General features: G+C 46.5%; 1 protein-coding gene across 7 annotated transcripts in view; it reads right to left on the bottom strand.

Annotated features, from left to right (window-relative positions):
* The window catches only part of Irag1 (inositol 1,4,5-triphosphate receptor associated 1), a 121,856-nt gene that overhangs the window by 59,224 nt on the left and 50,489 nt on the right, over window positions 1–12,143 (bottom strand). For all 7 annotated transcript variants that reach the window (XM_076550248.1, XM_006978591.4, XM_076550251.1 and 4 more), the window contains one exon: window positions 1,045–1,145. In XM_076550248.1, the coding sequence (XP_076406363.1) occupies window positions 1,045–1,145 (101 nt within the window). The remainder of the gene's footprint in view (window positions 1–1,044; window positions 1,146–12,143) is intronic.

Consider the following 12,143-nt stretch of genomic DNA (forward strand, 5'->3'; position numbering starts at 1 on the left):
ATCCTCCTTGGTATCCACTCTGCCCTTTTGCTTCTACCCTTAATTAATGGATGCAGAAGGCTTTGATGTGCATACTCACTCTGGGTTTGTTTTCTCCCGGAGACAGGGTTTCTCTGTGTAGCCCTAGGCTGGTCTCAAACTCACAGAGATCCACCTGCCTCTACCTCCCCAGGGCTGGGATTAAAGAAGTGTGCCACCACACCCAGCTTCACTCTATCTTACGAGAACCACCCTCTGACTAATGTGGGTGGTGTTGCTCCTCAAACCTAGGGCCTCGTACTTGCCAGGCCAGCGCCTTCCCATAGACCTGTATCCCAATCCCTGACAGGTATCTTTTAAATTTATTGTAAGTGATACCTAGACAACCTCATCCCAGCTAGATCAATGCAGGGGCCCACGGTGAGGGAAACAGGGACAGTGACATCCCTGTGATGGTGATCCACTGTCACTTCCAAAGGATTATCTTCCAAGGAGGACCCCATTTGTCCACAGCAGGGCTCTATAGTCACAGGCCCACATCTTCCAGGTTTGTTTGAGAATACCTGGGCTGATATTATGGAAATTTTCCCTGCCATGATGCCTTGTGATTTTCTTAAACTCTCAAAGGGCCAAACATATGGGGCCAAATCCAAGAGCAAGAACTTCATTTTGGGAAAGAAGATAATAGAGAAAAAAATCCTGAATTCTTGTTCCCATTTTGAAAAGCTACATGCCCATATTTATTTTAATTTTGAGATGAGGTTTCTTGTATCCCAGGCTGGATTTGAACTCCCCGTGTAGCCAAGGATGACCTTGCACTGCTTATCTCCTGTTTCCAACTGAGTGCTGCGGTTACAGGTGTACCCCACCATACCCGGTTTATGTGATCCTGGGAACTAAACCCAGGGCTTCACACAGCATGGTAAGAAGCAAGCTACCAACTGAACTATATCCCCAGTCCTCTTTATTAGTAAAGTGATTCAGAGAAGAAGAAAGTATCTCTAGAAGTAGAGCTATTGATCCCTCCATTTTAGAAAGCATTGTTCCTCTGCCTGGGCTGCACACCTGTTGATCAGGTTTCGGTCAGTTTCTCCTTCAGGTGAACTGGCATCCCCCGTCAGGATGATTGTGGGAAGACTGCAAAATGGTCCTGCAGAGGGAGAGTCCTGGTGGTTTAGAGCAAAACACAAATGGAGTTAGGCCTGGGCTGGGGGAACATGCAGGGCCTTGGAACTGCAGCATTTCCCACAGTGTGACTCCCCAGGCCATTGCCACAGGTCACCAACTCCACATGTTGTTTGTCTGTTTCAGCTTCCTGAGGGTATAATTGAGAAATAGAAATTGCATATATTCAAGGTGTGATATTTTGATGTGGAGTACATTATGATATGGCTACAGATGAGCGAATGAACATATGGACTACCTCAGTTCTCTCCCTCCCTCCCTCCCTCCCTCCCTCCCTCCCTCCCTCCCTCCCTCCCTCCCTCCCTCCCTCCCTCCCGTGTGTGTGGAGTGTGCTGCCATGTGGGTGCCAGGAATTAACCCAAGTCCTCAGTCAGTGCTCTTGACTGCTGAGCCCTCTCTCCAGCCCCTCAGTTTCTGCTTTCCTTGAAACTGAGTAATAAGCAATCTCAGGTCCATATTTCTGCATAGGAACTATGGTCAGAAGAATTCTAGCCTGGCCTGGTTGTCATTCAGGCCTATGGACCCAAACCCTTCTGCTATGGCCTCTCCAGTGGCTCAGTGTGGCCTGCCTTTCTGGCGTACAAGACATTTAGGTTTGAAATCTCCCTGGCACTCAGGTTCTTGTTCATGAGTCACTCTTGCTGCAGGAAGGCTAATCAACACTCCTATAATATGCACAGGATTTTGTTTCAACTGAATATTTGAGCTCTAGAAATTCTCTTGTTGTGTCTGTCTTACTTAGTTAGGGCCCTTCTCATATAAATCCCCTGGTGAACAAGAGACGTATGTTGGCTAAAATTTCATTTTTCTACTCATGTATCACATGTGTATCTGCCATCCCCATGGTGGAGCTTTTACAAATTCCAAGCATGCATTGGTGCTGAAGAAAAGAGATTTTATTTTAATTCACTGACACTCTGACTACTTCTTAAAGCATCCAGAAACAACCAACAGGAAAATATCAGGTAGAGAAACCTGAGTGTGCGCACACACACACACACACACACACACACACACACACACACACACACACAAATACATTGTTAAAATTAAACAAATTGATATAGAAATAGGATTTCCAGATAAAACACAAGGTTCCCAGTTGTATTTTAATTTCAAATGAATAGCAAACAGATTTGAGGGATATGTGTCCCAATATTGCAAGGACTTATCTAATTATTTGTATTCATCAAATCTCTTAGCCCCAGACAGAAAAGCCATGCAGCCACCCTTAGCACATAGTAAGTGCTTAGTATTACCTTCGTGCTAAGTTTATCATTAGGGAATTTAGTTTCTAGGAAACTGATGTTCTTGGTCTTGGATCTGGTTGGCAATTTAGAGCTAAATTAGGAGTCATCAAGGCATCAGATTGGCCCTTCTGGTATCAGAGCCAACAGGCACCCCAACTCCTAGACGTTTGGCCACATAAGTCCTGTCAGTCAGTGATTCCCAGGAAGCTCAGCCTACAAGGTCATCTTCCCCTGGCTCCATTTGTCTCTCACCAACTTCTTCTCAGACAACAGATGTCCCATATGGGTCACGGACATAGAGGAAAAGGCCAGTTCCTCAGCCCTCTTTCACCTTGCTCTAAACCCTCATGTTCTCTCATGAGCCCATCAGTTCTGCAGGATGCCCATTAACAACCACGGGTAATCATTCCCACTACCCTCCTGTAATCATGAAAGGAAAATGAGAAGATGGGAAGTCAGTCCATGAGTGTGCAGTTGGCCGTTGAAAATATTGCTTTACCCCAGGACCACACCAAACACAGGCAGCATCCTTCCCATGTGCCACACTGCTTCTCCGTCTGTCAGCTCGTCTTTATTGGCACTTCCCCTGGTTTCCGGTGTTCTTCAGACAATATTCTCTTAGCACTCTATGCCGCACACCTCCTCATGGGGATGCCTCTTCCTCCAAGAAGCCCTGAATCCATATGGGACAGGACACACAGCAGGAGGGAAGCAGGCTGGGGCAGCATTGCCCCTGGGTTCGTGTCCCTCTTCCTGTGGACCCAGCCTCCCCAGGGGTCTATCTCTGTTCTTCTTGGGGTCAGCCAACCTCTGTGGGGCTGTGCCACCTCCAGCAAGCTCGCTCCAATCATACACAACAGGTCACATTCTGCTCCCCTCTAATAAATCTTATAGAAACATTTAAATGTTTATTTCACTCATAAATTCCCAAGGGTGCACGATAGTTTCCTATTCTCCTGAGCTCAGGGATAAATATAGACCAGTGTCATAGATGGGAATACGAGCTTCAAATCCTCACTATCACATGACTAGGTCTGGGCTAGGACACTTTAAGAACAGCTCCAGGTCTAGCCCAGGCAAGTGTGGGGGTGTGGTTTCCGTGATGGCCTTGGGTGACAGTGGGAGGAGGACCCCACTGGGTCAGTGTGAACAGGGGAGAAGCTGGGTGGACCTGCCATGGAATCCCAGGCGGGTGACCTCCAGGGAGAAATGTCATTTCTCTGATCTTCATGTTTATAAACATCAAATGGAGCTAATACTCCCTAGACTGTCTTTAAAAACAAGCACAGATAAAGCAATAAGAATGATGGGGGGAGGGGTGGGAGGTGGGTGCACATTGCTTGACTATATCCACAGCTTCTCCGCTATGGCCCAGAGGCAGGCAGGGACTCCCTTGGGAGGGGAATTTGTGCTCTTAAGACAAAATAAAAGGATTCTCAGGGGACAAACAAGAAAACAATGACTCCAGTGTCAAGTCCTGAGGCCATGGGAGAGAGGGGAAGGACTTCTGTTGGTTCTGTTGGGCATGTGGCTCCTCCGTGCAAAGCATGGAAAGCATTCTTTGTCCCACAATCCTGAAGGCCTGCTCCCTAGTGTATGCTACCACGTGCCCAGGGCCCACTCTGATTCTGTCAGCCTCTGTTGGTGTCCACTCAGTTCCCAGAAGTCAGAGATGCAGTCGTCAGAATTTCCTGCACTCTTTAGCCCTGTTCTTACCCTCAGACCATCACATTTCAAAAGTGTAGAGTGGTACACAGTGGGTGTTGGCCACGCTTTGCAAAATGTCACTCAGCCAGGCAGCCATTCATCCACCATCATTTTCAGTCCTCCCTTCTGGATGCGATTCCTTCTTTCATGTCTTCCTCCCTTCAGTCCACCATCCTGTCACATGACCCAACCTGTCACATGACCATCCATCTGTCCAGGCATCCACCATCCAATCATCCACCCATCCAATCATCCTTCCATGCATGCATCATTCATCTATCCACCCAAACATCCATCCATCCAATCATCCTTCTATCCATCCAATCATTTTTCCATGTGTGTATCATCCATCTATCCATCCAGTCATCCATCCATTCAATCATCCATCCATCCAATCATCCAGTCAACCAGCTTTTCTTCCTTCCTTCCTTCCTTCCTTCCTTCCTTCCTTCCTTCCTTCCTTCCTTCCTTCCTTCCTTCCTTCCTTCCTTCTACTCCTACCATACATGTGTGAAAGTTGTGACTCCTAACCCCAAGTTGCTCACATTCAGTTTAACAGGGGAGAGAGAATTGAATCTACACTTAACTGTGACATCACTGTGTTACCTTTGACAAATATACAATGCCTTAGGTCCAGTATCTTTATCTATAACAAGGAGGAGTGATAATATCTATCATGGATCAATGAGTAGCAGGTACCCAATAAAAATTACCTTCTGTCTTATTGATAACTTCTGCAAAGCTATTTCATTTTAGATTTTAATTGAGACTATCTTAGAAGGGTGTGATTACCTAAATGAATGCTATGGTTCAAATATGAAATGTCCCCCATAGGTTCATAGGTTGAAGGTCCCCAGTTGGGGGTACTGTTTGGGTGGGTACTGCAAACTTTAGGGGAGTAGAGCCTAACTGGAGGAAATGAGGTCAGCTCACCAACGCCCTAGTAAAATATGCCTTGTCCCCACCCCTTTCTTGTCAAGCTTCCTATTTCCTGTCTGTCATGAGGTGAGTGGCCTTGCTCCACCACATGCTTCTTGCTGGGACATCTTGCCTCACTCTGAGCCTAGGAATAACAGGGACAAAGGATAATGGGCTGAAACCTCTAAAACCATGAGATGAAGATGAATAATTCCTAAATTGGCTCAGATATTTCTATCACAGCTATGGAAGACGAATTATAGAAGTGAACAAATGCTCTTAAGGAAGATGACACCCGCGTCCCAGATGGAGTGGTTAAGTACTTCCAGTTTTGGAGGTGAGCATGTGCTTGGCTCACCTGGGTGTTCACACCTGTAAACTAACAATACCTGCCTCCTGGCATTGTGAAGCTACCTTGTAGTGAGTGCATACAACAGGGAGGGTGCAGGAAGATGGGATGAGGGTCTCATTGGGTGGTTGTAGGGTGATTTCCCTGCTCTAGGAGGGCCAAACAAGGTTACAAGGATTTTATACACATCATGGATTTCATCTCCACCTCAATCCTGGTAGAAGATTGGTTGTTTAGGTCCTATAATAGTGTTAATTGCCAACTTGATATAACTGAGAATCATTTGGAATCACTTGGAATGTGAAACCCAAGTACTCTGCCATGCTGCTTACACCTATATGTCTGGGACCCAGAAGCATTCTCTGTCCTGGGCATGTAGGTATAAGAACTTTCTGTCTGCCTAGGGGGTGTCCTCTTACAAGAGGACAGACCAGTGTGATGAGCTATGAGCCCCAACTGCCTGAAGGGAAAGACAGGATGGGTCTTGACTACATTGACACCAACAGAGAAAGAACTTCTGATGTGCTATGGTGGCACTTACTAGGGTCTCCAATTTGGATCCCAAGAAGAGGAGCCTGGTGGCTTTAAGACCAGAGGTTCCCAGGTCTCCACAAAGGGTTGCCTTCTTAGAGTCTCTATTAGTTACATTTGTCACTGTTGTCTGAAATACCTGAACAAAGTAGCTAAGGAAGGAGGGCTGGCTGACTCATGGCTTGAGGGTATAGTCCATCATGGCAGAGAAGTCCATCATGGCATGGTAGCGGGAGTGTGAGCTGGCTGATCACACTGCATCTACAGTCAGGAAGCAGAGAGAAATGAATGCCACTGCTCAGCTCACCTTCTCCTTTTCTTCATTCCGGGAGCCCAGCCCATGTGACGGTGCTACCTACATTCAACATGGATCCCCCACATCAGTTAAACTTTCTCCCTGGAAACACCCTCACAGACACAGCCAGAAGTGTGTTTCCTAGGTGGCTCTAAATCCCAACAAGTTGGCAGTTAAGGTTGACCATCACAGGACCACATACAGAGGGCTGCTTCTCTGGAGCCCATCCCAACTTCATCTCAGTGATTTAAAAACTGGGGACAGGAAAGGGAGGCAATGCCTCTCAATAGCAGAGTACCACAATGATCTTCAGTCACAAGGCTGCTGTGCGACAGGACACTAATGTCTGTCTGGAACATTAAAACCTGAAGCACAAAGCAGCTGCTTTGAGAGAACTGGAATGTCTCAGAGCTGCGGCCTAAGATAGGCTTAGTTTGACAGAGTACATTTTTGAGAACCACATTGTGCTATTTTATCATCTGGCTGAAGGAGGATGAGGAAGTCGCAAGTATCTTGGGAGGATGTGTGGCCTGGGCTTGTGCTCTGAGGGAGAAGAAGGAATTTGGTAAGACCCTCTGTCGCAAGCTGCACTGCTTTGCAGGATCAGAGGGCTGCCTTCTCTGGGGTCCCAGGCTAACTCCCCTTTGACCATGCCTTCAAGAGCACAAAACAGTGTCACCCTGGCCCAGGCTGCAGATGTCTCACAGAAACCCCAGAGGCAAAGTCAGCAGTGCTCAGCACAAAGTAGAAACCAGGAGCATGGTGTTCCTGAATGCCAGGCTTGAGGTCCCTGGTTCTCTGCTTGTGAGTTATGCAGCCTCAGAGGAAATTAGTTATCTCCTTTGTGCCTCAGTTTCCTCAACTACAAAATGGGATTTAATCCTGACTTGTGAAATGGACTAAAAGTTGGATACAAGACTTGAAGTAATCAGCCCAGAATGCCCAGGAAACTCTCTCTGTGCCAGCGAGTTCACATAGTGCTGTGCAGGATACTGGGGGAGAAAAGACACCAATCATCAATCATCTTACCCAGTAATGGACCCTTCATGCTATGATATCAACATGCCTGGCAAGATGTGCCCACTGATGCCATAGTGGTATGATGGTTATGGAGATGACCAATCACTTTCTGATTGACTACGAGGCCTGCCCTGCAGGAAGGATTTCATGCCTGATGTTATAAACCTGATCAAAAAGCTCATGATTTAGGAAGACCCCGGGGTAGAAGCCTGGTCCTACTGTCTAACTGCCTTCTAAATATGTACGTTTATGTCCATAGAGCTGTGCTACTCTCGACTTCGCAGAGAAGCCTCTTTGTACGGTAGGTAGTAATTAATGCAGAGACTCATAACTGGCCAAAGTGCTGAGTATAAATAACTGAGTGCTCAGCTGTGGATGGGTCATCTTATCAACCGCCCACCATCCAAGGCTCAGGGAACATCTCAGAATAGGGAACAAAAAGAATGTGGATGGGAGGAGAGCTAGAGAATGCTCACTTCTAGACATGACATGGCTGTCGCATACACCAACTCACAGCAACTGTGCTGACCTGCACAAGACCGTCATAAAACCAAACCAGTCAAAATCCCAGCATGGATGGAGAGGGACTCCACAGCTCTACCTTTGGCAGAGGGAGAGTCATTGTCCACCAAGAAAGAAGCTGCTGGTGGGTGGACTGTGCCTCTTTGTGCGCATGGAATAGGCAGCCCTAAGTGGATTCAGGGGCTATTAATAACAAAAAAAGGACATGAAGTTGGGAGGGATAGGTGGGCACTATGGAGAATTGAAGGAGCTAATAGTGGGTGGATAGGATCAAAATACATTGTATAAATGTATGAATTTTTCAAAAGAGTAATTTTTTTAATCTAAAACGAAATATATTAAAACAGTTGCATAGTGTCTGGTGCCTGGCTGCCTATTATTATCAAGTGGCTGCGTGTGCAGGGAGGTGGAAGACAGAGGTGAATGGAGGATGTCGGAGCTGACAATGGGAAGACAGATGGTCCATCCATGAGCTACAGTGACCTGTTCTTGGAGGCTTCTAGAAACCCCTAAGGGTTGTGGGAAGGGGGGACTGGGACAAGTAGAACTCAGGCTTTTACTGTCATGAACCTCTACACCCCTAGTGTGCTAGGCACCTCTGAGGATGTCATGCCATCCCAGTGAGTCAGCTTCCTAAAGGGCCTAAGGTCCTTCCTAAGGTCACAGCTGAGAAAAATCACTGATGACTTGACCACATTGCATCTGGGGTCTGCGGCTGCACAGTGGAGAAGAGAGAGGCCAGCATGCATTCCTCTGTGATTTCTGCTCTAGGTTCCTGCCCTGACTCTCTTCAGTAATGGACTGATACTTGGAAGTGTGCATACACGTACGATAAAATAAAGCCTTTCCTCATCAAGTTCCTTTTGGTCATGGTATTTATCACAGCAACAGAAAGCAAACTGAAACATTTGATCTAGGATCCTTCCAGCTGATAGTCTGTCTTTCTCTGGTCCCTAAATATCCAGGCATGTGTCCTGACAGCTTCAGTTCAGTCAGAGCCCCAAAGAATGCCTCCTGCTGAGAACACACTGCAGAACATTGCGGGAGTCTTTGCTTCACTGCAGGGATTGATTACAGCTTCCAATTAGCAGTTTCAGGGAAGAGAAAATTTAGCCCTCCAACTTCAGTGTTTTTGTTGTGAGGATTCAGGCTAGTGGTGGGAAATGGAGGGTTGGGACCAGAGTATTCTAAACTAGGACTGGACCCGGGGGAGCTATAAGCTCCAAAGGATGCTCTGTTCCCTGCCTGCTTTGCCGAGTGGGAATTCACACAGACTGGGACTTCCGGCTGAACCCTGCCTGGCCAGCCTCGCTTTCCTGGCTGCCTGGCTTCTGTGCTCCCAGGGAGCCAGGCTTCTGCCCCTGGAGGCTCCAGCTAGCTTGGGAGATCTGAACCTCCCCTGAGGGTGTGCTGTGTCAGGCGATCAGCATGGGCAAGAGCTCGTTATGATCCAAGTCTATCTGGCTTTGGGGGAACTCAGGGAGGCCCAGAGCCTGGTAGTCAGACCTGAAGGTAAAAGAATGCTGAATCTTATGTGGACCTAAGTTAGACCTCTGTTTAAGAGTTTAAACTGCAAACTACGCAGAGAAACCCTGTCTCGAAAAACCAAAAAAAAAAAAAAAAAAAAAAAAAAAAGAGTTTAAACTGCTACAGGGCTGAGCTGACCAGGCAGAATGGAAGCGGCCACAGCTATGGCTGTTTGGAGTAACATACAAAGAAGCACAGGGATGAGAAATCTAACAGACTTGGCTTCCAGGTCTGGATGAGGATATAGAGGAGCTGGGATTCAAGGTCAATGGGTCATAATCTTAAACCCTGTTCACTGTCTGCTCTGAGGGACCCGGACCTCCCGGATCGGAGGTGGCCTGAGTCCCTCGAGAATCCTCCTCCAGGTTCCAGTGCTGCCAGAGCCACTGGAACCTGCAGACATTTTCAGGATAGCCTCAGATTCCTACAAGCCCAGAGACAGAATCCAGGCACTTGAAAAGCTTTCAGAGACCATCAGAATCCACCTCATTATTCTGTAAATACTGGTTCTGGCTCCAGGTCACAGGCAGGAATAGCTTCTGAGGAACTGGCATTCAGGGCTCCTACTGGCCAATCAAGGTTCTTATCCTTGAATCTAGAGCCTGCTCATGGATTCCTCCCACGCTGTGGCACTAAGAAGCTCACCTTCTCCTAGACCCTGGTCCTCCTGTAGCTGGACCTACAAGCAGCCGACAGCCACAAGGGTTTAGGGTTATAAGGGGAGTGGCTTTTGTTGTCTTGTGAGGATATGATTTTAAAGCACTTTAAAAAAAAAAGATGTTTGTGTGTGTGTGTGTGTGTGTGTGTGTGTGTGTGTGTGTGTGTGTGTGTGTGTGTACAGAAGAGGGCATCAGACCTCCTGGAGCAGGAGCTGCAGGCAGTTGTGGGTGGATACTAGGAACTGAACTCAGGGCCTCTACAAGAGCAGCACCCTCTCTTAAATGCTGAGAGCTATAGATGTAGGAAGAATGGGACTTAGCCCTTACAAGGGACGAAGTTGTATCTTTGCTAATCTTTCATTATATTTGCTTTAGGAGTGCTTTTATTTGTGGGAAGCACAGAGGCCCTTGTGCTCACAGGCAAGCGCTAGGGGAACCTGGAATGTTAAGTACACAGGGCTGTTCCTTCAAAGGAAGGGATGCATAACCTGCTATCCAAACAGAAGGCTGGAAGAGGACATGGTTAATAGCTTGGTGACCTTTGTGCTATATGTGTGGTTGAGACCACACCAGAATCTTCCCTAAACCCTTATTGTAAGCTTGTTTTTCTCAATCTATAAAACCCATTTTTACAGATGGTGTTTTGCAAAGATTTTCTGTGTAATCATGTCCGATCTTTATTTAGCTTATTTTGTGTTTTATTATGCACATGAGATTGAGTTAATTATCACCAGGAAAGTTTTTGCCGAATTGTGCTGTGTTTAAATATGCCTAAAACAAACTACTCAGAGTTAGACTTCCAGAGTTTAAGCTAACCCCAGCTACCTAGTCGTGTTGAATTGAACTATCTTCTTGCTTCCCACAGATCACTACTCTGTTGACTGTGGAGGTCACAAAGACTCCCACATTTATTCTTGAGCTAACTGGGGAAATTGCCCAAGATTTGGGATCCAGGAGACTGTGAGCTCAGTATGTTACCATCGTTAGTGAAGTGGAGGGGTCAGAGATGACCATTATGAGAGGGTACAGGAATGACAGAGTTGAAGAAATCCAGCGAGGACTGGGAGCGGCCACACTTGAATCCACTCACCGGCGTTTGCCTTCTGTGTCACTCCATTTTCATCCCCCCAAGCCCCCAGACCTCAGCTGCCTTCTGAGTTGCTGATGAACAGCACCTACCATAGCCCAAGATGCCCCAGGATAGCTGTGGGGCATTCCTTAGAACCTTGAGCTATGGTCTGCAGGTGGAGAGATGGGGATTTGGCTCATTGTTTTCTTTTTCTTTTTTAGACGTTCAAGGAAAAGATATTCCCTCATCCCCAAGCTGCCAAGTTCATATCTCAAACACACGAACTTGGGGTATGGAGATACAAGGGACTATTCATTTCTAAATATTTGCTATCTTAGTTCCCACGGTAATAATATGTAAGAAAACAAATGTCATCACAATATGAAAACATTCACTAGGAATCTGTCCATCTGGAAAAATGATGCTCACTCACACACTCTGGCTTAGTAAGCCTGTTTCATCTGGCTCTGGTCAGTATGGATCATAGTCAGATACAAGAGCATTGCACAAGTTCAGTGCAAACCAATGGTAAAGTTCAAGTCAAAGTAGTGGTGGTGACCTTCATAAGCAAGGTCTGTAGTCCAGGAGGGTCAGACGGAGCTGGGCCAGGGACCAGATAAAGAAAAAATGAGGCTGATATCAAGACAGGTTCTTCAAAAGAGAATGGCTTCAATATCTGGGGAAATGGGTATAGCCTTACATTTTAAACATCCTCTTGACAGAGTTGCTATAAAATAAAATGTGAAGAATGTATTATCATGTGAACACATTGTTTGGTTGATAGAAAAAAAAATAAGCAGAGGCCGGGGAGATGGCCAGTCAGAAAGTCCCTACCACAGAAGCATGAGAACTTAAGTTTGGATCTCTAGCACTCACGTAAAAAAGGACATGGGTAGCATGGGAAACAGACAGGAAGACTCCTAGGGTTTTTTACTCAGCCAGTCTTATCGGATTGGTGACCTCCAGGCTCAGGGAGAGACCCTGCCTCATAAAATAAGTTGGGAATAATAGAAGAAGCACTCAACGTCAGCCTCTGGCTTCCATGTTCATAGTCACATATGCATATACTACATATACAAAAACAAAACAAATAACATACATATCAACACCAAAACACTTGATCCTTTGTTCA

Source organism: Peromyscus maniculatus, chromosome 1, assembly GCF_049852395.1.
Source record: "Peromyscus maniculatus bairdii isolate BWxNUB_F1_BW_parent chromosome 1, HU_Pman_BW_mat_3.1, whole genome shotgun sequence".
Classification (NCBI taxonomy): Eukaryota; Metazoa; Chordata; class Mammalia; order Rodentia; family Cricetidae; genus Peromyscus; species Peromyscus maniculatus.